The 25,255-nt window shown below is 55.7% G+C and overlaps 4 protein-coding genes across 5 annotated transcripts; 3 read left to right on the forward strand and 1 right to left on the reverse strand.

The window, feature by feature from the left end:
* Nucleotides 1–1,429: 1,429 nt before the first annotated feature.
* Nucleotides 1,430–12,112, forward strand: KANK3 (KN motif and ankyrin repeat domains 3). Of its 2 annotated transcripts, XM_084884809.1 has the most exons (11): nt 1,430–1,477; nt 5,842–5,903; nt 6,564–7,835; nt 7,915–8,014; nt 8,179–8,382; nt 8,482–8,566; nt 9,004–9,220; nt 10,672–10,811; nt 10,902–11,102; nt 11,185–11,283; nt 11,943–12,112. In XM_084884809.1, exons 2-11 carry the CDS (start codon nt 5,870–5,872, stop codon nt 12,018–12,020), a joined length of 2,430 nt encoding a protein of 809 aa, XP_084740935.1. In that variant the 5' UTR covers nt 1,430–1,477; nt 5,842–5,869; the 3' UTR covers nt 12,021–12,112. The 2 variants fall into 2 exon arrangements, 1 of the variants encoding a protein (XP_084740935.1); XR_014795096.1 differs by having other exon boundaries at nt 10,902–11,283; nt 11,836–11,949.
* Nucleotides 12,113–12,247: 135 nt separating this feature from the next.
* On the reverse strand, nt 12,248–13,323 carry RPS28 (ribosomal protein S28). The gene is made up of 4 exons (XM_084884868.1): nt 13,170–13,323; nt 13,028–13,075; nt 12,531–12,664; nt 12,248–12,327 (listed from the first exon to the last, which is right to left on the reverse strand). The coding sequence occupies exons 1-3, from the start codon at nt 13,206–13,208 to the stop codon at nt 12,542–12,544; spliced, it is 210 nt and encodes a 69-aa protein (XP_084740994.1). The 5' UTR covers nt 13,209–13,323; the 3' UTR covers nt 12,248–12,327; nt 12,531–12,541.
* NDUFA7 (NADH:ubiquinone oxidoreductase subunit A7) lies at nt 12,814–17,341 on the forward strand. Its single transcript, XM_084884863.1, has 5 exons — nt 12,814–12,906; nt 13,320–13,416; nt 13,863–13,912; nt 15,728–15,874; nt 17,137–17,341. The coding sequence occupies exons 1-5, from the start codon at nt 12,887–12,889 to the stop codon at nt 17,225–17,227; spliced, it is 405 nt and encodes a 134-aa protein (XP_084740989.1). The 5' UTR covers nt 12,814–12,886; the 3' UTR covers nt 17,228–17,341.
* Nucleotides 17,342–17,482: 141 nt separating this feature from the next.
* CD320 (CD320 molecule) lies at nt 17,483–23,964 on the forward strand. The gene is made up of 5 exons (XM_084884853.1): nt 17,483–19,987; nt 22,284–22,391; nt 22,657–22,890; nt 23,224–23,364; nt 23,533–23,964. The coding sequence occupies exons 1-5, from the start codon at nt 19,861–19,863 to the stop codon at nt 23,658–23,660; spliced, it is 738 nt and encodes a 245-aa protein (XP_084740979.1). The 5' UTR covers nt 17,483–19,860; the 3' UTR covers nt 23,661–23,964.
* The last annotated feature ends 1,291 nt before the right edge of the window (nt 23,965–25,255 follow it).

The raw sequence follows: 25,255 nt of genomic DNA on the forward strand, positions 1-25,255 counted from the left end.
AATACTCTTTAAATTCCAATGAAGTGTTCATGGGAAAATTGGACAGAATTCTACAAACAGTTTATGTGCATGAAAAAAAAGACAGTGGAAATAGCCCAGGAATTTTCTAAAAGGCAGACTACCCAGTATTGAAATGTGTTCTAAAGCTACAGTGTTAAAGTGGAGTGGCAGTGGGACAACATAGAGGAATCTGGAATAAATAACTTGCCTCCAGGGCTCCACTGATCAGATAAAGCCTGAGAGCTTCAGATGTGTTTTTCTGCCTGTCCCTTCAGTCTCCCTCCTGCCAACACATTGACCTGGTCAAAGTCCTGATATAGGGAGCTTCCTTCTTCCCTTCCTCTGCACACGCTCTTTCTCCCATTTGGAGCACCCTTCCTTAAATGTTACACCTCCAGCTGCCTCGCAGGACCCTCCGGGTCAGGGTTTGCCCCTCTTTTCTCCTCCCATAGACCCCAGCTCCACTCATCATCCCCTTACCATACACTGTAGCTTGAGTCTGCCTCTGCCTCTCAGCTTTGAGGTGCAGGATGACAGGGACTGTGTCTCCTTAGGGTCATACACAGTAGGTGCTCAGTAACACTAAAATAATCAGGGGGGAAAAAGCAATCTGTACAGCCGCTTTAGATAATGATATATTCCAAATGGATTAGAATGTTAAAGGTATTTTTTAAATCATTAGTTCAAGGAATATTTATTGCACACCTACTGTGTAACAGGGGCATTGGATAAAGTAGTAACCAAAATAAATCAATTCCCTGTCGTTACGGTGCTGACATTAGTGGGACAGACAGGTATGTGCAGGGAAGACAGGTCAGGAAGGTGGAACAGCCTGTGCAAAGACCCTGTGGTGGGAAAGACCCAGGGTCCAGGTACCTCACCCAGACACTGGGATCTGAGCATCAGTCCTTCCAGCTTCCATCTAAAGAATGTTTCAAGCAGTTTTTATTACTGCTTTATCCAATGCCCCTGGCACACAGTAGGTGTGCAATAAATGTTCGGTGAACTAATGATTTAAATTTCTAATCCATATGGAATATATTATTATCTGGAGCGGCTGTACAGATTTTTTTTTTTTTCCTGATTATTTTAGTGTTATCGAGCACCTACTGTGTTCCTGGCACTGTGTATGTCCCTAAGGGGACACAATCTCCCCCGTGCATCTCCTGCTCAGAGCCTCCCATGGCTCCCTAATGTCCAGTGGATCCAACCCAAGGTCCTCGGCCCTTCGCTGGGCAGCCCTTGGCCACGGGGCTCGGTCCCGCTGAGCCTTAGGGACAGTCATTCCAAGCCCCGCCCCCAGGCTCTCCCACCGTTGCGGGGTCGGCCCACCCCACCTCCCCATTGGACAGTTCGGAGAGTGCCGGGCGGTGGTTGGCTGCAGTGACCGTCAATTAGGGCCGAGGCATAGATAACCTGTTCTCGGGCTCCGAGGGGGCGGGCTCGGGCGCGGGCGCGGATGTGGATGCGGCATCAGGTAAATCCTTGCGGGCCACCGGGGAGAACCTCGGGCTGGATGAGGGGGCGCCCCGGGAAGCGGCGCCCTGGGAGCGGCGCTGCGCCATCAGCCCCCGCGGGCTCAGCCGCTGCGACGGGGCGGACGCCGCGCCCTCCGGCTGGGACCCTCCCTCACCGCGAGCCCCAGCGGGCAGCGCGCAGGACGGGGGGCTCTGCATTGGGGCAATCGCCTCCTCCCGCCCTCCGGGAGCCCAGTGGGGGCTGGTTCGCCCCCCAGCGGGCTCCCCCAGCCTTTCCCGCGTCCCTCCCGGACAGCCCGGGGCCGGGGTCGAGCCCCCCGCGCCGGACCGGGGTGTGCGCGGGGCGATGCGGAAACGGCGCGGGGGGGACGGCCGCCCCCGGGCCGCGGACAATAGGCAGCGGATGGAACCGCCCGGCAGCGCTTCCTGCAGGAAACGGCTCTGTCCCTGCGAGGCCGTTTGGGGGGGACGGGGAGGGAGTGGTGGGTACTCAGGGTGCTGACCTGAGTACCGCTCCCTCATCTCACGCCGTCACCAGCCGACACCCCCATCTCGGGGTGTGCATGTTCCGCTCCAACTTTAGGGGGCGCCACCACCCAGGGCCTCAAGCGGGGGTGGGTGTGGGCCGGGAGCTGCACAGCCGGCGGGGTTTCGTGATCGCAGCACCGAGCCCAGAAATAGTTCCGGGGCTGGAGTGGGGGCGTCTGGCGTCAGCTCTGACGGCCTAATGAGGGACCTCGGGCAGAGGACCCCAATCTAGCTGTGACAGCTCAGCGGGAGCGGAGGAGAGGGGAGGGCAGCTGACGCCCCAGTTCCCCAGCTGCGTGAGGCTGCAGCCCCTGGAGGAAAGGGGGGCCGAGGGGGGTGCTCCCTGCCTTCGGGGACACACCGGGGGACGGGCATGATGCCGGTGGGAGGGTCGCCGGGGAGGGAAGGGCTGTTTCCAGGAGGCCAGCAGGTGGAATGGCCAGTGCAGAAACAGTGGCAAAGCCGCCTGGGATCGAATCCTGCCTCTGCCGGAATGTGACCTTGGGAGCATCCCTTAATCTGTTTCTCCCTCTGGATCAAGGAGAAAGATAGTGAGAAACCGACCTCAGGGGCTTAGCTAGGATTTTTTTTTTTTTAAGATAATTAATACCTACAGATTGCCTAGAAGGGAAGCTGGTCCATTGAAAATGGAAAAAGAGTCCTGGCAGTTTGGCTCAGTGGACAGAGCATCGGCCTGCGGACTGAAGAGTCCAGGGTTCCATTCTAGTCCAGGGCATGTACCTTGGTTGCAGGCTGAATCCCCAGCAGGGGGCGTGAAGGAAGCGGCCAATCCATGGTTTTCTCTTGATTAATGTTTCTCTCTCTACCTCTCCCTTCCTCTCTGAGATCAATAACATATATATATCAGAAACCGGTTTGGCTCAATGGATAGAGCGTCGGCTTGGGGACTGAAGGGTCCTGGGTTCGATTCCGGTCAAGGGCATATACCTTGGTTGTGGGCATATCCCCAGTGTGGGGTGTGCAAGAGGCGGCTGATCGATGACTCTCTCTCATCGATGTTTCTAACTCTCTATCTCTCTCCCTTCTTCTCTGTACAAAATCAATAAAATATATTTTTTTAAAAAAATTTTTAAATAATATATATATATATATATATTTTTTTTTTTAAAGAAAAGATGAGACATTAAAGAGAGTAAAGAATCTTTAAAAAAGGAAAATGGGAAGTGTTTTTATTATTCGTTACCATTCTTGGAGTATGCACCCATTTCCCCACCAGCCTCTGGGTGAGCTGCTAGGTGGTCTGGGTCTTAGGGATGGCCCACAGCTATTCTTGGAGGTCCCAGCACCTCAGATTTGGGTGTTACCCGATCACTGGAGGAGGGGGCTGTTCCCCTTTGAGCTGTGTATGAAAAGGCCCAGCCTTCTAACCCCCCACCCAGGCCTTTTCCATGGCCAAGCTTTTCTCTGGAAGTTTCCTAAAAACAAGTCCTGAGAGGCACTGGATGTCCTGTGTGATGGCCAGCTGCCCTGCTGGTCCACCCTTGCTCCTGGTGAAGGGGCAGGAAACAGCTGCTTCAGGACAGGAAGAGGCTCCGGGTGGGGGAGGTCAGGGACCGAGGCTGGACAAAGGTGGGAAGTGAGAAGACGGTTAGTTTAGCACAAATGAGCGGTCAGATCGGGTCTGGTAGGGAAGGGTCTCCAGAAGATGAGCAGAGGGTGTTTCCCACAATTGACTTAATTGCTTTGCACTTCAGTTTCCCCATCTGTAAAATGTGACTATCTGCCTTGCAGGATTGCACAGGATTACATGTAACCAAGCAGGGAATACAGTAGCAGCTTGATCCTGGCAGCTGGCTGCCCTTCCCTGAGGCTTTTCATGGGAGCGCTTTAAAGCCCCATCTTTCTCACCTGTGCTTTCTGAACCCAAGTTCGGGACTCAGTGTTTGTTCTTGTAAAATAGCACATTATTAGGTGTGTCTCCGTCTCCCTCAGTTTCTTAGGGCCTCCATCATGTCACCCTTACTCCCCTTCCATCCCCAGACACAGTTTCAGCTCTGACAACCTGGGTGCTTGTGGTTCCATCACAAGCTCTTACAAGCCCAAGACAGGGCCCTGTGGCAGCCACCAGGGAATTCCGGGGTGCAGGTATCCACTGATTGGCATCCTTTGTGCATCTGACCCCCAACTCTGTCTTTCCTCTAAAGCAGTGATTCCCAAAGTGGTCTATATCGACCCCCAGGGGTCTATGACAACCTGCAAGGGGTCTACGTCAGCGAAAAAAAAATTGGGGGGTTCATGAAATGAAAATGGGGGTCCACGATAGTGGATCTCAACATACACTGATAGTACCTATTTACTTACATCATATTATCTTATAATATAAAAACATATAAATTATTTATAAAAGTACCTATGAAGTAAAAAATTTATTATATATGTTTATAAAATTGTGTAAGTTGTAGGATAAAAACCTGCACATAATGATATACCAGTATCATCTTGTTACAAGCATACGCGCAGTAAACATCTTGCCAATTTTTGTCTCAAAGCTTCGCGAACTTGCACCGACTTGTTCAATTCGTCACTCTATAAATATGAATGTGAGAAAAATACGTTCATTCGTTTCCTGAATCTTGAATAGGAAAGTGCTGAGAAAATATTTAAAAAAATATAAACTGGTAGTTTATCATACAAATTATAGTGAATCAGTGTTATTTTGTTTGAGAATGCCAGAGAAAAGTAGGTACATTATTTTTTATTAAATTTTAACACTAAACTTCACTACAGTTAGAAATTTACAAAAAAATCAATATCAGGTAAGTAGGGGGTCTACCCAAAACCGAAAAACATGGCAAGGGGTCTACGGCACAAACAAGTTTGGGAACCTCTGCTCTAAAGGCCTCAGAGGTGACCTTGGTAAACATTCACATGCAGTTGTATCTTACTTGCATTTGTCCAAGGGAAACATTCAAGTGATTCCGTGTTTTTGTTTTTTAATCTGCAGAATCTGACCAGATGAGTTTTTTTCTTTTCATATATATTTTATTGATTTTTTACAGAGAGGAAGGGAGAGAGATAGAGAGCTAGAAACGTCGATGAGAGAGAAACATCTACCAGCTGCCTCTTGCACACCCCATACTGGGGATGTGCCCGCAACCAACGTACATGCCCTTGACCAGAATCGAACCTGGGACCTTTCAGTCCGCAGACCAACGCTCTACCACTGAGCCAAACCGGTTTTGGCCCAGATGAGTTCTTAATGAGCCCATGAGGGCTTCCAGTTCTTGCCTTCCTCTCCTGAAGGTTCACATTCCAAACCTGTGATGATTGGCTTCTGATTTTCCCCAGCGACTGACAGAAAACTCAGATCTAGAATGACACCCATACCTGCTCGCACCTTCAGCTACTCTTGTTTTTCTTTTTTATTGATTTGAGAGAGGAAGAGAGAGGGAGAGATAGATAGAAAAATCAGTGATGAGAGGCAATCATTGACCAGCTGCCTCCTGCATGCCCCCTACTGGGGACTGAGCCTATAAACTGGGCATGTGTGCTGACTGGAATTGAACCATGGTTTACAGGTTGATGCTCAACCACTGAGCCACACCAGCTGGGCTACTCTTGTTTTCTGAATTACTTTCTCTCTCCTTTTGATGCTCTTCCTTTCTCCTCCTGCTCAGCAGGCTGAGGCCTAGCACCTGGGTGTTCCCACATTCATTTATTCTAAGGCCTCTTGGGGGAGGATGGAGAAATGGGCACTGGTGTGTGGGGTGGGTTGTTGGAGAACTCCTGGTCTGTTTACTCAGAATCCAGGCTGACCTGAGTCACAGCCAGAAGGATAGGGCCTGACCCTTACCCCTCTGGGGGCCTTTTTCAGGGTGTGTCTGGTGGCTGCTCCAGGAAACATGGCCAAGTTTGCCCTGAATCAGAACCTGCCTGGTAAGTGTACAAAATGGTAAGTGTGCACAGGCCCACACTTGGTGCTGGTGTGTGGACACAACCCTGCAGTTCCCTTCTTTGCAGTGGCCGGAGGGGCCCTCTGTGCTGCCCTGTCACGTGTGGAATGTAATCTAACATCTCGTGAAGGCCCGGAGTCCCCCTCTGTCTGGACTCATCTCCCTCTCCTACTCCTCTCCCCCTCTCTTCATTACTCTTCTCTGGACCCCTCAACTCACCCTTTATTCCAGCCCTTCCCCCCCGCCCCCCCCCCACTCCCATTCTCCCCCCACCCCCCTCGCCTCCCAGGACCGTTGCATGGGCTGTTTTGTTTTAGGAACCTTCTGTCTCAGCTGATTCCTCCTCATCGCTTGGCCCTACTTCACCTTATTATTGCCCTAAGCACCATTTGTAATGTTTGTGTTCATCTGTCTCCTACAAAAGGACAGAGATGTTTGTCTAGTTCGATGCTTTGTCCTCAGGAAAGTGCCTGATGTGTAGCAGGAGCCTCAATAAACGTGTGTTTGCATGACCATTTGGGTTCACATAGGCATCTGAGCCTGGATGGGGAATGGCTCGGTGCAGACAGAGCCCTGCCAGCGTGTTGCGGAGGGGAGGGGTACCCTTGGCCTGACACCCCTCACGCCCCTGTCATGCCCGCAGATCTGGGTGGCTCTAGCCTGTGCCACGGCCCGATTGGGGGCTCCCGCAGCCCGAGTTCGTCCTACACGGTGGAGACGCCCTATGGCTTCCACTTGGACCTGGATTTCCTCAAATACGTGGAGGAGCTGGAGCGCGGCCCCGTCGCCCGTCGCGCTCCCAGCGCCCAGCCCGCACGCCGTCCCCGCGCGCCCCGGATCGGCATCACGGGCGCGCGGAGCCCAGGAGCCTGGACGTCCAGCGAGTCCCTGGCGAGTGACGACGGGGGAGCGTCGGGCGCACTCTCCCCGGGCGCGCCCGCCTGGTTCCTGCAGCCGCCGCTGTCGCCGCGCGTGCCGGTGCCGCTGCGGAACCCGCACGTGGAGGACATGCTGCTGGAGACCAGCCGGCGGCTGGAGCTGGCGCAGGAGCGCGAGCGCAGCCCGCGGGGTTCGGGCCGCAGCAGCCCGGCCCCGGGCTCCGCCGCCACCCCCGCCCCCGCCTCGCCGGGCCCGGCGCAGCTGCAGGCGGTGCGGGAGCAGATGGCCGTGGCGCTGCGGCGGCTGCGGGAGCTGGAGGAGCAGGCGCGCGCGCTGCCGCAGCTGCAGGAGCAGGTGCGCGTGCTGCGCGCGGAGAAGGCGCGGCTGCTGGCGGGGCGCCGGCGGCCCGAGGACGATGCGGAGGCCGAGGCGCGCCCGGACAAGCTCGCCCAGCTGCGGCGGCTCACCGAGCGCCTGGCGGCTCCCGAGCGCGGTGTCCGTGCCAGGGCCTGTCCCCGGGCGGATGGCCTGGACGAGGAAGCTCCGCGGCGCAGCGAGGGCGCACTCCATGTCCTGGACGGGGCGGCGGGGACGGCCGACGGGGCGGCCCAGACTCAGGAGCCTGGAGTCCAGGCCGTGCTGGGGACCCAAGAGGCAGAAGCCCAGGCAGTGCCGGAGAGCCGGGAAGCCAGCGTGCAGGCGGTCCCCCAGACCCTCGAGGCGGACGCATGGGTGACGGAGGCGCTGCTGGGGCTGCCCGCCGTCGCCGAGCGCGAGCTGGAGCTGCTGCGCGCCGACCTGGAGCACCAGTGCGGGGTGAGCGAGCTCCTGCGGGGCCGGCTGCGAGAGCTGGAGGAGGCCCGGGCAGCTACGGAGGAGGCGGCAGCGGCCGGGTCTCCGTCCCGCGAGGCTGCAACCCAGACCCCGTGGGGTTGTGCGGAGAAGTCCACGCAGACCGAGCCCCCCGCGGAGGCCCCTTCCCGGACGCAGAGCCCACCTGGACTCACCGATGGGGACAGGGCCACGGCGCCAGTGGGTGAGTCCCCACCTCCCCCGGAGCCCCGGCTTGATGACCACTGGTCTGGAATTCAGTGCCCTTATCTGATCCCTGGCAGGCGTCCTCAAATCCATCATGAAGAGGAGAGACGGAACGCCTGGCGCCCAGCCCAGCCCCGGACCCAAGAGCCTGCAGTTTGTTGGGGTCACCAATGGAGAGTGAGCATCTCCCCCTCCTCCTGACAGCAGCTGTGGGAACACGGACCGGGGTTTGAGTTCCAGCTCTACCCTCCTGGGAGATGGGGATAGCCGGTCCCACCTGGCAGGACCCGGGACCGAGCCCACAGGGGAGGGTCAGCCGATGCCTCCCAAACCGCCCCCAGGTACGAGAGCTCATCCAGTGAGGAAGACAGTGACAGCGAGGACGGTGCCGCCGACCCCCTGAGGAGCAGCTCCTGTGGCTCCGAGGACGACAGCGGCCAGGAATCCGACTCGGGCACCCCCGGACCTCCCGGCAGCGGAGTCGTTCGGGAGCCGGAGCGGGAGCAGGAGCCAGAGCGGGAGCCGGAGCCGGGTGTGCCGGGGAGGTGAGCAGCGCTAGAACTCTGGAGTGGGGACCGTTGTTCTCTCTCCAGTTTCCGCGCCCACCCCCACCACTCCTGAGCCTCTCCCCACCTCCTCCGTAGGTGCGAACTGAGCCCGCGATTGAGGGAGGCGTGCGCAGCGCTGCAGCGGCAGCTGAGCCAGCCCCGTGGGGTCGCCCGTGACAGCGTGAGTGCGTGAGGAGACAGGCCTTTACATATGAAGCCATTGAGTCCGCCCAGGACCTCCAGGTGTCCTTAGGGAAGCGCCTCTATAGTCTAGAGTTGGGGGAGGGTCTGGAGTTCCGCCCCCTAGCGCCTGGGACCTCCACCAATCCCAGACTCCAAAGGAATCTCCCTAAAAGCATCCCGCCCAGGCACTGATCAGAGCCCCGGGCCCACTCTGACTCCCCAAAGGAAAGCGCTCACCAGGTCTCCCACAGGCTCTTCCCCAGAAGAGGATCCCTGCTCCCATGAGCCCGGGGCCCAATGTACTCCCTCTTCCGAAGGGGTGTGGCCCCACGGGTCCCTACGGCCCTCCTCAGTGACCATCCTCCCCAGCCTGGACTCCCAGCCCCAACTCCATGGCGCCGGGACCTTCGCTGATGCTCTTCCCTGTCCCCTCAGGGCGCAGCACGCCTGGTGGCCCTGGAGTGGTTTCGAGTGTCCAGCCAGCGCCGGTCGCAGGCTGAGCTGGTAGCCGGGGTCCTGCGGGCGGCAGCACGCCTGGGACAGGAGCTGCTGGCCCACGTGGTGAACCTGGCGGACGGCAACGGGAACACAGCCCTGCACTACAGCGTGTCCCATGGCAACCTTGGCATCTCCAGCTTACTGCTGGATACTGGTCAGCATGGACGGGTGGGCAGGCACTAGGCAGTGGGGTGGACAGGTAGAGAGCCTGGGCACCTGGGAAAACCTGGAGAAATGTAGAGATGGGCTGGCCAGGCAGCTGGGACCACCATCCCTTACTGGGTGTTTCAAGAGCCAACATGGACTGACCCGAGTGCTGCCCCTGAGCCTTCACTCACTTTCTAGGCTTTTGAATTATGTTGTCCTAAACTTAGCTTCCTTAACTGTGAAATGAGGATGTATCATCTCCCTGCCTGGACAGCTGTAACACCTGTGTCAGGCATGTAGTATGAAACTCCAGCCACATGTCCGGCCAGCTGCCTTTCTAATCTTGAGGGAAGGTACTCACTGGTCAGGGCTGTGACTACCATCTTGGTCTGGGACTGTCCCCTATCCTCCAATTCCACTTCACACCTTCCCATGCCCTGCCTCAGGAAGATACATGGTGCCAGGTGGTACTGGAGTGGGCCACCCATGCTGCTTTGCCCATGGGACCAACTGCCCAAGAGCCCTGAGTGCCCTCCCTGGCCTGCAGGTCTTGACCAAAGTAAGGTCACAGCTACTCTGGGCTGTGGCTTGTGAGGGGGTGATGCATCAAGTTATTTTCTGGGGATCCTCTGCCTTAAAGGGGATTGGCTGTCATTGATGAGACCCAAGGCTCCTTGGACCCTTTCACCCTGTATTGAACCCCATTCAGCCATCAATTACCACCAGTATCCCCTATACCCCTACCCACTTGCGGTTTGTCAGCCTGGTCCAACCTCACCCAGAACAATGAACCTCATACAGGGGCTGCTTTCCTTTCATCCCTCCAACTTAGCTTTGCAGTTTCTTCATCTTGATGTATCAGCCTAACCTTACCCAACCCTCTTCACAACTTTCACCTCCCTGGGGTCTCGGCTTCCTCTACTATTCCCTAACAATCCTCAATCTTAAGGGATCCCAACCCATCTAGGGATCCCAGTCATATGGGATTAGGGCCTACCATGACCTCATTTTGTTACATCTGCAAAGAGCCTGTTTTCAAGTAAGGTCACATTTACAGTTCTTCAGCTACATTCAATCTGTCACAGGCTTGGGGAAGGGGAGGATTCCAGAGGAACCTAAGTTAACAGCTTCACAGGTCATGGTGGACAATAGCACTTATTCCAGGAGTCAACAGGAAAGTTTTAAATAGACTGGACCAAATTTTTTTTATCTATTTCTGGCTGCTGTAAGGAAAGGAGGGGCACTTGGATCAAGGTGAACAATGGTGGTTTGTAGCCATAAAAATAAACATCCTTTATTGAGTGCTAGGTGGAGGGTAGAACACAATGCGAGGGAGGAGCCACAGGACATGGTACTGGGTGAGACCACCTATAACACAAATGAACCAGAGACTGGGAGGTGAGTGAACCAGGTTGGGCTAGGGTTGTGGGCTTAGCTCACCGATCCCCTATCTCCTAGGAGTCTGCAACGTTGACTGCCAGAACCAAGCAGGCTACTCAGCCCTTATGTTAGCTGCACTCACCTCTGTTGGGCAGGAGGACATGCCTGTGGTCCAAAGACTCTTCCAAATGGGCAACGTCAATGCCAAGGCTAGCCAGGTGCGTGAATACCTCCAGTTCAGGAACCAACCCTGATTTTGACCTCCCTTCCCCTAAAACCCACCCAGTCCTCTCTTCCCCACCCCTCAGACAGGGCAGACAGCCCTCATGCTGGCCATCAGCCATGGCCGACAGGACATGGTAGCAGCCCTGCTAGCATGCGGGGCTGATGTCAATGTGCAAGATGTGGACGGAGCCACAGCACTGATGTTTGCCAGTGAGTACGGGCACCTGGAAACTGTCCGGATGCTCCTGGCCCAGCCAAGCTGCGATCCTGCCCTCCTGGACAATGTGAGCTACTGTGGGTGGGGCTGGTTGGGTAGGCAGGGTACCATGCCTTGGTTCACTGACCTAACTGTCCGTTTTTCTTCAGGAGGGCACCAGTGCCCTGGCCATGGCTCTGGAGGCCGAGCAGGATGAGGTGGCTGCTCTGCTGCATGCCCACCTGAGTTCAGGCCAGCCTGGTCCCCTGGTGAGTGTAGCTCCGACCTCAAGCAACAAAACTTTACAGCTGCAGTGTGTGAGGATACCCAGCATGCTCTAGGAAGGCCTCCCTCAGGGGAACCCTGGGAGAACTGGGGGTTAATCTCCTATGTGGCCGGGACATTCCCTCCATCTTACAGACTGAGCCCGAGGCCTGCACAGGGAGTGACCTGATCATGATCAGAGGCGGCCTGGCAGAGTATCTGTCAGTTACTGTCCCCTAAGAGGCTCAGAGCAAAGGAGTGAAGGACCCTTTGTAGTTAGGCCTGGTTGGGGAAGAGGGTGTGGGCACTCTGCAAGTAAGAGCTTCAGAATTGGAGACTGGATCAGTTTGCCAGCAGCCAGCAGGTAGGGAACACCCAGTTCGTCCCTCAAAGGGGAAAGAGTAATTCTCAGAGCTAAACCTGCCTGCCCATCCTGCTCTTTCCAGCAGAGATGCGGGAAAGGAGGCATGGTTAAGTGCCTCTTCCAGGTCAGATGGGGTAAAGGCAGGATTCAAACCTAGGCAGTCTGGCCCCACTGTGAAGGAGTTTTTCCTTAGACATGACCGCAACGGAGAGGAACGAGACTTCCACTAAGTTAAGCATCCTTGAGTCTATGGCATCTGAAACCACACCATTGTCCATCCTCCACCACCTCTCTCACCAGTCAGCCCCTGACTCTCCCCCCGCCGTGCCTGGCCAAAGAGGAAGCAGTGACGATGGAGAGGACCCCCGGCCTCAGTGAGCGGCCTCGCACAATGGAGCTGGATATGGATAGGGTGGGGATAAGGGTTGACCTTTCCTAATAAAACATTTCTAACTAAACTTCTATCTTGTTTTAGAAGCACAAATAAACACTTGGTTTTCCTTCTTCAAAAAGGGGTAAAACCTCCCTCCCCCAGGTTTCCGAAACGCACAGGGGCCAGTGACCCACCAGAAGGTATTAGAAGCCTAGTGACCCCAGACCAGAACCCAAATTTATACAAACACTTTATTAACAGTGGCGCATCTTCCCCTGGGCTCTGTGTTCACCCAGCCAGCCAGCCAGGACCCTGTAAAAAGACCCAAGCATGAGATGCCGACAGGCCTCCCAGCAACTGGCAAACTCCCTCCTCCCCAGCCTCGCAGCCCGTTTCTACATCCTTACCCTCCTCCTCCAAGAGCCCCATCCCCGGGCTTGCCAAAGCCCCCCTACCACCAGCCCGAGTGTGACAGAGGCCGGCTCCCAGGTCCCCCAGGCGGGCACTGCGCTCACCAGACACAAGTTCAGCGCAGCCTCCGGGCCTCTCGCTCGGACTCCAATAGGGTGAGCACGTCGCCCTCGCGCACAGGGCCCTTCACGTTGCGGATGATGGAGCGGCTCGTGTCGTCCATGAACTCCACGCGGACCTACGGGACCCCCGGGAGTGGGGTGGGGCGGAGGCGTGTGAGCCAGATCTAGATTTAGACGGCGCGAAGGGGCGGCCCGGGAGGAAAACCAAAAAGGGCGGAGACTGGCAAACCAAGTTGTCAAGCGCCAGAAGCTGCCACCATGGGGTGGGGGGTAACTGCGGCTCTGGGCCCGCTGGGGACGGGCCCATACTCGGCCGGGCGTGAAGCCTCACAGTGTCCATGGAGACCGCTGAGCCCAGGTAAAGGGGTTCACTGGAGCTCAGACCCGGCTGGCAGGGCCTTGGTGGGGGTTCGGACCCCTCAGGAAGCATGGGATAAGGGCTTCTCGGATTCCCAGAGGGATAGTCCCCGCCCGCTGACCTGCGTGCACTGTCCCTGGGAGCCGGTCCTGCCCAGCACCTTGGTCACCTGGAGGGAAGAAGCTGGGTCAGCACCTGGCCCGGTCCCCTCCTCCCCGCCCCACCGGCCTCACTGCGGCCCGCAACACCCGCACCCTGCTCACCCTGGCCAGCTTGATAGGCTGCACGCGACTCGTGTCCATGATGGCGGCAACAGTCGGGCGGAAAGGAGTCACGTGGGTTTGGGAAATCCTTTATACGCCGTCCTAGCCCCGCCCCCCGCTCTCGCGAGATTATCACGTATTTCCCAGCAGCCCCCGCTGCAGCACCGCCGCCGGCGCCCTTCAGCGCGGAGAGAAGATGGCGTCTGCCACCCGGGTTATCCAGAAGCTGCGGAACTGGGCCTCCGGGGTGCGCGCGGCGGGGAGGAAGGGCCGCGCGGGGATGGGCGTGGGGGGCTGCGAGCTCCGGCGCCCGGGACCCGCTCCTTCTCTCTGTCCTGTACCCTGGTCTGAACGCCTCGGTGCCAGATCTCCCCGGCCAGGCCCCTCGCTCAGCCCGGGACCCCAACTCTGGAGGCCTTCAGCCCGGGACACACCCACTTCCACTCCCACCCTTTGCCAGGGACACACCCACCTCCACTCCCACCCTTTGGCAGGAGACCTGGCATCTCCCCAGTTCCTGACCGTATTAGCCTTGGACCTGGTGGTCGCGGCCCCGACTTTTCCTTTTCACAGGGCCCATATCCCTGGCTCCACATGCCCATCTCTCTCCTTCCCTTCATCTCTCCATCCCTGGGCTGTCCCTCTCCCTCCTGGGGTGCCCTGCTGGCTGACCTCCTTCCTTTCCTCCCACAGCACGACTTGCAGGCGAAGCTGCAGCTACGTTACCAGGAGATCGCCAAGCGGTGAGCAGGCCCCGCTCGCCGCTCAAACCCTCGCCCTGTTCTGCCCTTCTTCCACCAAAAGCAAAGCCCGTGTTCATTTAGACCCTGAAGCCCTGAGCCAGAATCCTGCCTCCAGCTTCCTTGCCAATTGGTGGTATCATCCCCAAGCAATAGGTGGGGGAAAAGAATTGAGGCGTGGAGAGACTAAATCATTTGATTAAAGCCAATCAGAAGCTAGAAAGTGACACCTGGGACTTGAACCCAGAATTGTCTTGATTTCAACTCATTAATGTCCAAAAACTGCTTGAAATATACAAGCCCTTGCCATGTCCTCAGCCTTGGGGATACCAGTGCAAACAAGAGAAGTTCTGGTCCTCATTCCTTCATATCCTAGGGAGAGGAAAACGTAGGGGAAAAACACAGCAGGCAAAAACAAAACAAAACACAAACAAACAAAAAGCCCCACGTTATTCTGGAATGCTCCAAAGATAAATGAGAGTAATCTGGAGGGTTACTATCCCAGGTCATGTGGGTCAGGAAAAGTTTCTTTTCAGGGATTGACATTTGACTCACCTAAATGTTGAGAAGGAGCCAAAGGATAATTATTGAATAAATGTTCTGGGCAGAGAGAACAATAAGCACGAGGCCGTAAGGCCCAGCAGAGCCAGAAGTAGGAAGGAGGCCAATGATACACAGGCAGGAAAGGGGGATAGCAGAATAAAATTAAGTCTGTGGCAGGCAAAGGTAAGGCAGTGTTAGAGAGTTGGCAGTAAAGGCATTAAAATGGACTAATAACCAAATTGACTAATTCCTAATATCAAAAGTTTAAGTTGATTTTTCATCCAGGGTTTCGGTCAATTGAGGAAACTTGTAAAATTTTCAGCTTCTTTAGGGTATTGGCGTCCCCTAGTATTTCATTTGGGCTTTCCCTTTCAGCACTGGTTCTTCTTTTTCTTTTTTCTTTTTTTAATTGATTTCAGAGAGGAAAGGAGAGGAAGAGAGACATTAATGACGAGCCTGGCCAGCTGACGTGGCTCAGGGGTTGAGCATCGACCTATGAGCCACCATTTGATTCCTGGTTAGGTCACATGCCTGGATTGTGGGTTCAATCCCCAGGGAGGGGAGTGCAGGAGGCAGCCGATCAGTGATTCTCATTGATGTTTCTATCATTCTCTCCCTCTCCCTTGCTCTCTGAAATAAATTTTTTTAAAAAAGGAGGCTTGGAATACAAGGTGCTCTTTGATTTATAAGCCTTGATCCCTGCGGGGTTCTCCAGAGCAGCGGTCACCAACTTCTCAGACATCATGGACCGCTGTCCACGGACCACCAGTTGGCGACCGCTGCTCCAGAGAGTTCCTGAAATAGCAGAAAACCCAGAATTTGTGTAGTCTAGCCTTTGCGAAGGAAACCCCTCAGAATGAGCTATGTTTAGAGCTTGTTGCCCAAGCTTTTACTGATTAACTACTAGGTACCGTAGTGGGAGAGCCTCTGAGCCTGGCTTCTCCATTTCCTGAGCATCTTCAGCTGCCAAGCTTTGGGTCACGGGGAGGGTGGGAACAGGCCCACGTGTGCAGACGGGGCCTACCCCTTTCATGGGTTTCACATTCGGGGCAGGCAGGGGACCTGCAAAGGAGTAGACCCAGCTCTCACATCCAAAGCCTGGGCTGCCACCTGCTTGAAGGCTCTGGACCCTCTCCAGGCATGACCCTCCTTGACAGTGTACCAAGGGATACCCCTGGCCTGCAGCCTGTCCCAGTGACAGGTGACCAGCCGCGCCCAGCCAGGCAGTGAGTGCACTTAGGGCTTTGCTCTAATGCCGATGTCCTTTTTCCTTAGAACTCAGCCTCCTCCCAGGCTCCCGGTGGGCCCCAGCCACAAGCTCTCCAACAATTACTACTGTACTCGTGACGGCCGCAGGGAAGCCACGCCACCTTCCATCGTCATGTCCTCACAGAAGGCGCTGGTGTCAGGCAAGTCAGAAAGGTGAGAATGCCACACACTCCTGCAGCCAGCCTGCTCTCTTGCCTCTGCTTTTCAAGGTCCCATTTACCTAGCATCCACTGTGTTGGGAACTGTGTTACCAGGAACTTTTCATCCGCAAACTCACTTAATCCCCCCCCCCATCCCACTGGCCTCAGGCAGGGGTGGGTTTCCTATAAATCAGATAAAGTTCCAGGGTCCTTTAGTTTCAGGTATACAGTATAATCATTTGATATCTGTATATATTGCAAAATGATCACCACAGTAAATCTACTTAGTGTTCCTCATTTTACATAGTTACAATTTTTTTTTTGTAATTAGAACTTTTTTAAAAAAATGTATTGATTTAAAAAAAAAATACATTTTATTGATTTTTTACAGAGAAGAAGAGAGAGGGATAGATAGTTAGAAATATTGATGAGAGAGAATCACCGATCAGCTGCCTCTTGCACACCCCCCACTGGGGATGTGCCCGCAACCAAGGTACATGCCCTTGACCTGAATCGAACCCAGGACCCTTCAGTCCACAGGCCGACGCTCTATCCACTGAGCCAAACCAGTTTCAGCAAAAAAAAAAAAAAAAGGTATTGATTTTTTACAGAGAGTAAGGAAGAGGGAGAGGGATAGAAACATAGATCATCTGCCTCCTGCACACCTCCTAGTGGGGGTGTGCTGGTAACCAAGGTACATGCCCTTGACCGGAATTGAACCTGGGACCTTTCAGTCCATAGGCCAATGCTCTATCCACTGAGCCAAACCGGTTAGGACTATAATAAGAACTTTTAACATCTCTCTTAGCAACTTTCAATATACAATACAATACAATATCACCCAGGCCCTGTCCCCAATCAGGGTGAAGGTGCCGATCAGGGGCGGGGCCAGCTGGGGCAACTGTGGGTGATAGGTTGTCCAGCTGGCCCTGCCCCCTGGTCAAACTCCCAGTGGAGGGGACAATTTGCATATTAGCCTTTTATTATATAGGATAGTCACCATGTTGTATATTACATCCCCAGAACTTATTTTATAAATACAATAGAAGCTTGTACCTTTTAACCCCCTTTGCCCACCCTCCAACCCCCACCCCTGGCAATCTTTTTTCTGTATCTGTGAGCTGGTGTGTGTGTTTGTTTGTTTTTCAGATACCACATATAAGTGAGGTCATATGGTTCTTTCTCTGTCTAACTTATTTCCCTGAGCTTAATACCTTCTAGTCCTCTAGGACCATCCGTATTGTTGCAAATGGTAAGATATCATTCCTCTTCCAGCTCAGCTTTGGCAGCCACTGAGAAGAAGGCGGTGACACCAGCTCCTCCCATACAGAAGTGGGAGCTGTCCCAGGACCAGCCTTACCTGTGATACTGCTCTGGGCCACCGGACTGTGCCCTCAGGGCGACCGAGGGCTTCCCCTCCTCTTCCATTCTGGGAGAACGTGACCTAACTTATGACAAATATATTATATTGTGCTCTCTAGTATCACTTCCATCTTTACTTATATATATATATATTGATTTCAGAGAAGAAAGGAAAGGGAGAGAGAGACACATCAATGACGATTGGCTGCCTCCTGCATGCCCCCTACTGGGGACCAAGTGTACAACCTGGGCATGTTCCCTGACCAGGAATTGAACTGTGACCTATTTCATAGGTTGACACTCAATCACTGAGCCATGCCAGCTGGGCCATTTTTACTTTTAAAGTGACACTGGGTTTACTTGGATTTTGGGGTGAAGTTGGTGCCAAATCTCTTAATTCTGTCAGTGCTTCAGGGACAGAGAGGGATAGTTCACGGGCTCCAGGGTGACATGTCACAGACATGGATGACATTGTACAGGGGGCCCAGAGATATCCCATTCCTTCTCCGAGGGCCTGGCTCTATCCCTGAGAGTGGTGGGCTGGCTTTCAGGGCCTTGGGCAGGCTCTGACTGAGAAGACTGGGCCAAAGACATACTGCTCACTTACTCAGGAGCTCCCCCAGCCATTGCTCATGTGGACCTTGGCTAGTACCCTCCCACTGTGGCCCCTGCCTGACTTTGATCACCTTGCAGCTCAGCAGGGAAGGCAGAGGGCAGCAAGGTGGCTCACGGGTAAAGCTCACCTAGGACAGCTGAGGAAAGGCCTCCCTGAGCCAGAAGCCTTGCTGCTCAGGGCCTCGGGGTATAGGGTGAGGCAGAGTCAGCCAGGGAAGTAAGGGGCTTGTGCCTGTGGAGGAATGAGCAGGAGAGTAAAAGCCAAAACGAAGCGGTCCCATTCTGGCTGCAGGAGCAGCACTGACCTCAAGTGGGGAGTGGCATGGCTGTCCCATGAGAGAACCCTGCAGCCTTTCCAAAGGTTTAGATCAGCTGTGTGCCAGGGGAGTGGAAGTGGAGAGCAAGGCAGGAAGCAGGAAAGGGTCACAGGTAGGAGGTATAAGTGGACCAGAGTGGACATCTCCAGATGCTAAAAGCTCATCAGAGGTAGGGAGCCCCGCAGGCTAAAACACCTGGAAGACTTCCTGGAGGAGGTGGGGTTTTGGTTGGGGTAAATGGTAAGTGATAAATCAGATTCAGGAAGGCAGGAGGGAAAAGAAGGCTGAACAGGGTATGGAAGCTACAAGGAGGGCAACCCTGGAGGGCTTCAGAAGACCCAAGGCAAGATGTGCCATTGAAGGTTCAATAGTTTTATGACCCAGACTTGAAATTTGGCGAGGGAGTAAAATAGGACACCTGAGCTCTTTCTGTGTGCTAGGTACAGTTCTGAATGCTTCCTACCCATGATCTGGCTCCTTTGATCCTGTGAGGTCACCACCGTTGCCAAGCCTCCAACAGCCTTTGAGGCCAGACACTCCTACCCCCAGTCCTATTTGCTACTCTTCCCACCTGCTTCTGCATCTTTGCTTCTTAACCATTTCCCCTGAGAGATTATCACCAGAAAATAAAACTACTCCAAAAGCAGCTATAACTTCCAACATTTTCAGATGGTGAAATGTGCCATCGACCGGCAAATAGGATCATTTCTGTGAAAATATGTACGCTATAGTGTAGCTTCACAGGATCGGGGTGGTAAATACTTGCATGTCCGGCATAATGCTGAAGGACAGTGATTTGTCTGGATGAGGTCTTGCTGCAGTGGGACTTGCTTCTGAAGACAGAGCTGTAAGTGAAGATATTTTCTAGAAGAGAACACAGAAATCAGATCGGCTAGAAAGCTTGCAGAAGGTTTGTTATTTTATGTGCCTCTGGGTGAGTGTGAGAAGTGAAAACCCAAGGATTGCCTTCACATATCTTGTTCCAGAAGTGAAGAAAAATACTTCCCTATTGGGTACACGAGGACTAAATGAGGCCCTGAGCGTGAGTGACCCAGGTGCCAGGGACAGTATGTTCATATTTTTTTTTTAAAGGAACTAAGTTCTTAGGCCGGCTGGAAAACCAGAAGGGCTGAGCCCCCAAATGGCGCCAGCCAGGATGTTTATATTTAAAAGGCTACTAGGTAGTAGGCCCTGGGGACGTAAGAACAGCTTTCCTGAACTCCTGGGCCTGACATTACAGTTGGGAATCAGACACTAAACCAAAATAAGTAAATAAATTATATAATGTGTCGGGTGCACGAAAGAAATACAGTAAAGAGGGAAGCAACACCATCTAATGTGTCAGCTGCACAAAAGATGATCAGAAGGCGGGGATGGGGCGTGTCTGAGGGGAGTGGTTGCCATATTAAATACGACAGGCAGTACACATGCTGCGGCATGCATGTAGAACGTTAAATGTTGTACTTAGACGTCAACAAGTTCGTTTCCACCCCTCCGTTCTTTCGCTGTACCCTATCGCAGGGAAAAGTGCGAAAGTCTCAAATCGCGGGCCCCCTCGCATTCGGGCATTTACGGTAGGCTTGGCGGCCGGACCGCTGCGCTCGGCCCCGCCCCCGGCGGGTGCGCGTGCGCGGGAACCAGAGCTGCTCCGGAGCCAGACCGCGCGCCGCGCCGGCTGGAGGCACGCTGAGCGCGGAGCGGGTGGATGGCGCTGGGAGGAGCGCAGCGGTCCGCGGCTCTGGGGCTGGCTCTGCAGCTGCTGCTCGGCTTCGTGCCGGGCCTGGAGGCAGCCCCGCGCCGGCTCCGGCCCCGGCCCCGGCCCCAGACCATAGGTGAGTGAGCTCCGCGCTGCCCGTGCGCCCACCTGGCCAGCCGCCGCGCTTCGTCCCCGCCGGCTCCGCTTCGCCATTGGCTGCGCCGCGCTCCGTCCGGACACTCCTCCCGCTTGTGGCTGTTGACTCGGGGAAACTGCGAGTTCTCTCCGATGGGAGAGTTCGCTGCCTGCCTGTAACTACCGTGCTCTGGCCCTGTGCACACCCACACCAGCTCTGCTTTGCCGTTACCTCCAGCCGTCCGTCCTTCAGCCCTGCGCGTGCTCGCCCCGGGCCCTGGCTGACCGACCTCTAACGCTGCGGGGTCGGTCACCTGGTACCTGGTCCCTCCCGCTGGGCAGCGCCTTCCACACCCTCCCGTCGGAGCTGAAGCCATGTGGCTGTTTCCTCGGCGGCCGTCCTCCCACCTCCCAATCTCTGCACTTTTCTCCTCTAGCCTGAGAGAACGCAAGGTCTCCCTCCCGGTGATGTTGGTGGCTGTCTCAGGTTCCCAGAGGCAGCGGGGAGGGTTAGAGTGGCCTCCGTGTGTGCAAAGGTGCCCCTGACTTTGAGCTGTGAGCTCAGGTTCGCACACGTGGGGTCTCCTTTTCTCTGGTCCTCACCTCATCCCAAAGTCCCTGCCATTTCAGGTTAAATGTGCCTGTGAAGAAGGCAGGACTCATGTTAACCAAGGACTAAGCCCTTTACATACAAGCGGTCTCCTCAGGACACTGAGGTAGGGACTCCTAGCTGCCCCATTTACAGGTTAGAAAACCAAGGCTGGGAGGAGGATCACTGGTCTGGCCCCAGCCTTATGAGGTCGAGTCAACTCTGCTCTGCTGCCACTTTACAAAGGGACCCACTCCAGCAGGCCAGGGGGAGGTGTCGCTGCTTGTCCAGGCCAAGACTGGCCAGGCCTGGGGAGTAGCTGAGCCTGGATGCGGGCAGGGAAGGATCCAGCTCCAGGCTGTCTACAGCTCTTCCCGCTCCACCGAGCTCCGACTGTGTGGCCTGCAGCAGCGGTTGGGCCTGGATGTCCACAGAGGAGCCCGCGGTGGAGAGGGGGGTGTTTGGAGGCTCAGGCCCCTGTGAGTAAAAGTGGAAGGGGCAAGTGGACCAGCATCATATGGGGCCATGCCAGGGATTTGCCACCCATCTTGCTACCTCCAGGAGGAAGCCCTAAAACTAGTCCCTCTCTTGCTCTGTCCCTCAAACTCGGGTTCCAGTTTCCCTGTGCTCCTCCAGGTCAGCACACAGCCGGTCCCTTGCTGTCAGGGATCCAGGAAGGCTCAGATCTCACCTGAGTGTGACCCGTGCTCACTTACTGTCAGGCACCACCCTGGGCTTTCGGTCAGTCACAAGGTCATGGTCCTGGCACACTGAGTGTCCGGTCTAACCCACGTCAGTTTGAAGACGGTGGTTGTAAGTGGGAAGCAGAACCTCAGGAGGCTCTGAGAGGGACAGGAAGCTCCTCCTAGGAAACAGATTGGGATCTGGGGGCCGAGGAGGAAATCACCAGGTGGAGTGGAGGGAGGGGAGGGTATCCTGGGCCAAGACAGAGGCCCTGAGGTGGAACAAGCCAGGCTTTGTGAAGAGGAAAACGTGGGAGGAAGCGAGTTTCCAGGAAGGGCTCAGGCTGGGCCAGGCCTTGTGGGTCACTGGGCGGAGGTAGGATTTGGTGGTGAGGGGGCTGGTGGGCCAGGAGACGGCTTTGAGCTGACAGGTGGCGTGGTTACCAAAGGATGTGCCGGAGAGGTCTCCAGCGCCCAGATGGAGATGAGGTTGGGGGCCTGGTCAGGATACGGAAAGTGGTCAGATGTGGAGGAGTTTAGGAGCTAAGATGATAAAGCAGGGTGACAGCTGATCTTTTACCCCTTTGTTAAGTAGGTGGCATGTCATGGCCTGACCCAGGGCAGGTTCAGAGAGGGCCCCTCCCCGAGTCTGTTTCACCATGCGGTTTGGAGAGAGTCCTGGGGAGACCATCTGACCATGGGGAGCTTGGTAATGACTCCAGTGTCAGTGAGGCCTGGGTTCCAGCCCTGCCTCTGCCTCCAGCTCTGCTGCTTCTGGCCTTACATCTCCTCAGTGATCTCTTCAGAGTGGGGATCGCAGGAGAACGGCCCCGTAGGGCTTGTGGTGAGGCTGTGAACTCTTCGGCTTCCAGCCCCACATCTGGTGGGTCCTCGGCAAAGGCGCCCACCAATACGGTGCCAGCGCCCTGGGACCGGCCCGCCTCCCGGTGTTCGCAGCCTGGGGCTCCCTGACTTCTGGAGAGGGTCCAGACCAGGCCCCCAGGCTCACTGTGTCCATCCCGCAGGCTCGCCCCCAGGCTTCCAGTGCCGCGGCGGCGGCTACGCTGTGCCCCTCGCCTGGCGCTGCGACGGTGACCCGGACTGCCCTGATGGCAGCGATGAGGAGGAGTGCAGTGAGTGGTCGCAGCTCGGGGCGGGGCTTGCAAGGATGGGGCCACAGCGGCGATGCTTGTGGAAGGGGGCACAGTGGGGTAGGGCCTGGTGGGAAGGGGGGGCTGTAAGGAGGGAAGTCTGGGTCTCGGGTTTGAGAAGAGGCGAGTTTACACGGGGGTGGGGTTAGTGTGGTCTTGGGCCAGGAGGCTTGCGAGAGGTTGGGCTGTGGGGAGTACCTGGGCCTGTTGTGGGGGCGCCGGGGACCTGACTGACTCTGTACCCCAGAGACCCAGCCGTGCACCCAGGACGGGCAGTGCTCCCCGCCCGGGGGCAGCCCTTGCTCTTGTGACAGCATCGATGACTGCCCGGATGACATGGACAAGAGCCTTCTCAACTGTGGCGGCCAGCCCTGCCCGGCGGGGGAGTTCTACTGCCTGCTGGACAGCACCTGCATCCTGCACACCTGGCGCTGTGACGGCCACCCCGACTGTTCCGACTCCAGTGACGAGCTGGGCTGTGGTGTGTGCCAGGGACCTCCTCGTGGCTGTAGCAGGGGGGAGGGCTGGTCGTTACATAAGGATGTCTGACAGCACGTGTGCGACCAGGCTGCGAGTGTGGGCTTGTGCCTCAGCTTTTGTCTGCATACCTGTGGGGGCAGGGAGAGGTCACTCCTAGCACCAGTGCTCACCAGCCGCACTCGGCCTGGGGTGGAGGATGTGCCTCAAGGTCTCCCTCAGGCACATGGAGCACCTGCTCACCCCCCCGCCCCCCACCACCACACACACACACACACACACACACACACACACACACGCCCCTTCCCCAGCTCATGAATGCCTGGACTTATTGCAGGAACTGAGACTCCCCAGCATGGCATGTCTGTGACCTTGGAGAGCGCCACCTATTTCGGGAATGCCACAGCCACCTTTGTCAGGAACCAGGACTCCGGCCAGTCTGGAAACCGAAGTGCCTATGGGGTTATTGCAGCTGCTGGTATGACGAGCACCCCACTCCTACCCCCGGGCCTGGGGCAGCTGCTCTTAAGAGCTGGGGCTTGGGGAGGGGACAGGCTGCAGACCCCACCCCCCATGCATTAGGGTCTTTGTGGGAGTGGGGCTCCTTCCGCTCCCTCAGCCAACCCCATCTGTCTGCTCCCCACAGTGGTGCTGAGTGCAGGCTTGGTTGCCGCCATTCTGCTCGTGTTGTCCCGGCTCCTGTGCCCGCCGGGGCTGCTGGTGGCCGTGAAGGAGTCCCTGCTGGGGTCAGAGAAGAAGACCTCGCCGCTCTGAGGAGGCCTCTCGCCATCATGGTGCCGGGGCCCGGGTGTGGCAGCCGTGGGGAGTGCATGCGGCCGCTGCACACCAGGCTCAGCTATGGGCTCTTCCGACCACAGCACTGCAGACCGAGCTCCTGTGGACTTGACCCTGGAGACCGGATGAGCCCCTGAGTGTGGGGAGCCTGGATTGGAACATGCCCCACCGGGGTGGGCCCCAGGCCGCTCCAGGGTGGCCTGCGCATAGACACTGCTCCTGCCATAGACACTGCTCCTGTCCTGCCCCGTCGGAGGGTGGTGATTAAAGTTATTTTGCATCATCTGCCTGCTTCTGGGCCTCTGTCTCCCTCTGCTGGGCAGTCTGGGCAGCAGCCCACCTCTGTGGCCATTCTGCTTCTTGCTTCCTGGGACCCAGAGCAGGGGCGTTGGGGCAGTCTGCATTACCCACAGGCTTCTTCCAGGAGAGCAGAGCTTCGGCATTGCCTCCTGGAGTCAGAGGATCCCTGTCTATCATGGCTGCCTCTTTGAGATGGCAGCTGGTTTATGCTCCACCGCATTTTAAAATGTAGTTTTATTATTCAGGTTTGAGAAGGCCAACAGATCAGGAGAGGACACGTTGTCCTTGGCTGGTGTGGTTCGAGGTTGAGCATTGACCTATGAATCAGGAGGTCATGGTTTGATTCCCAGTTGGCACATGCCCAGGTTGCAGGTTCAATCCCCAGTAGGGGGCATGCAGGAGGTGGCTGATCAATGGTTCTCTCTCTCATTAATGTTTCTCTTTTTTTCTCTCTGAAAAAAAAAAAGACTGCCCTAGCTGGTTTGGCTCAGTGGATAGAGCATCAGTCTGCAGACTGAAGGGTCCCAGGTTCGATTCTGGCCAAGGGCACATGCCTGGGTTGCAGGTTCAATCCCCAGTGGGTGGTGTGTGGGAGGCAACCGATCAATGATTCTTTCTCGTCATTGATGTTTCTCTTCCTCTCTGAAATCTATATATATATTTATATATTAAATCAATATTTTATATATATTTTTTAAAAAAAGAAAAGAAAAGATACATCATGTCCTGGCCACTGTTTCACCAGTGGTTAGAGCATTGGCCCATACACCAAAAGGTTGTGGGTTTGATTCTCAGCCAAGGGCACATACCTGGGCTGCAGGTTCAATCCCTGGCCCTGGTTAGGTTATGAGCAGGAGGCAACCAATAGATGTGTCTCTTTCACATCTATGTTTCTCCCTCTCCCCTCCTCCCTTCCACTCTCCAAAAATCACTAGAAAAAATAACCTTGAGTGAGGATTAACAAGAGAAATGTAACTAAGAGGAGGGCCCACTTCTGCAGGTAGGGCCACACAGGAGGCAGAGGGCAGGAGAGAAGGCCAGAGCCTTGACTGTAGTTCCCACCAGAGGGGTGGGTGAGGCAGGGAAAGCAGGCCTGGACTGCTGGTTGGAATAGTCTCAGTGGGCTCGGCACAGGCACTGTCTGTTCTGCGTCAGTCTGTTGACAGAGATGCATTCAGCTAGGAAGGCCTGAGACACATCTGGGTCTTGTGTTCTGTCTCAACACATTCCCTGACCAGAGCCAGTGTTGTGGCTTGCCCGGTTCAATCCCCAGT

Source organism: Pipistrellus hanaki (genome assembly GCF_964339955.1).
Source record: "Pipistrellus hanaki genome assembly, chromosome: 5".
NCBI classification, from domain to species: domain Eukaryota; kingdom Metazoa; phylum Chordata; class Mammalia; order Chiroptera; family Vespertilionidae; genus Pipistrellus; species Pipistrellus hanaki.

Excerpts from the sequence above, each read along its gene's own strand:
- NDUFA7 (XM_084884863.1), top strand. The coding sequence starts at position 12,887 with ATGGAGACCGCTGAGCCCAG. Across the intron at positions 12,907-13,319 it reads ATGGAGACCGCTGAGCCCAG|CCCCCGCTGCAGCACCGCCG; the intron begins GTAAAGGGGTTC and ends ATTTCCCAGCAG. Across the intron at positions 13,417-13,862 it reads TGCGGAACTGGGCCTCCGGG|CACGACTTGCAGGCGAAGCT; the intron begins GTGCGCGCGGCG and ends TTCCTCCCACAG.
- RPS28 (XM_084884868.1), bottom strand. The coding sequence starts at position 13,208 with ATGGACACGAGTCGCGTGCAGCCTATCAAGCTGGCCAGG. Across the intron at positions 13,076-13,169 it reads AGCCTATCAAGCTGGCCAGG|GTGACCAAGGTGCTGGGCAG; the intron begins GTGAGCAGGGTG and ends TCTTCCCTCCAG. Across the intron at positions 12,665-13,027 it reads CCCAGGGACAGTGCACGCAG|GTCCGCGTGGAGTTCATGGA; the intron begins GTCAGCGGGCGG and ends GGGGTCCCGTAG.
- CD320 (XM_084884853.1), top strand. The coding sequence starts at position 19,861 with ATGGCGCTGGGAGGAGCGCAGCGGTCCGCGGCTCTGGGGCTGGCTCTG. Across the intron at positions 19,988-22,283 it reads GCCCCGGCCCCAGACCATAG|GCTCGCCCCCAGGCTTCCAG; the intron begins GTGAGTGAGCTC and ends TCCATCCCGCAG. Across the intron at positions 22,891-23,223 it reads CAGTGACGAGCTGGGCTGTG|GAACTGAGACTCCCCAGCAT; the intron begins GTGTGTGCCAGG and ends GACTTATTGCAG.
- KANK3 (XM_084884809.1), top strand. The coding sequence starts at position 5,870 with ATGGCCAAGTTTGCCCTGAATCAGAACCTGCCTG. Across the intron at positions 8,015-8,178 it reads GTTGGGGTCACCAATGGAGA|GTACGAGAGCTCATCCAGTG; the intron begins GTGAGCATCTCC and ends AACCGCCCCCAG. Across the intron at positions 10,812-10,901 it reads TCAATGCCAAGGCTAGCCAG|ACAGGGCAGACAGCCCTCAT; the intron begins GTGCGTGAATAC and ends CCCACCCCTCAG.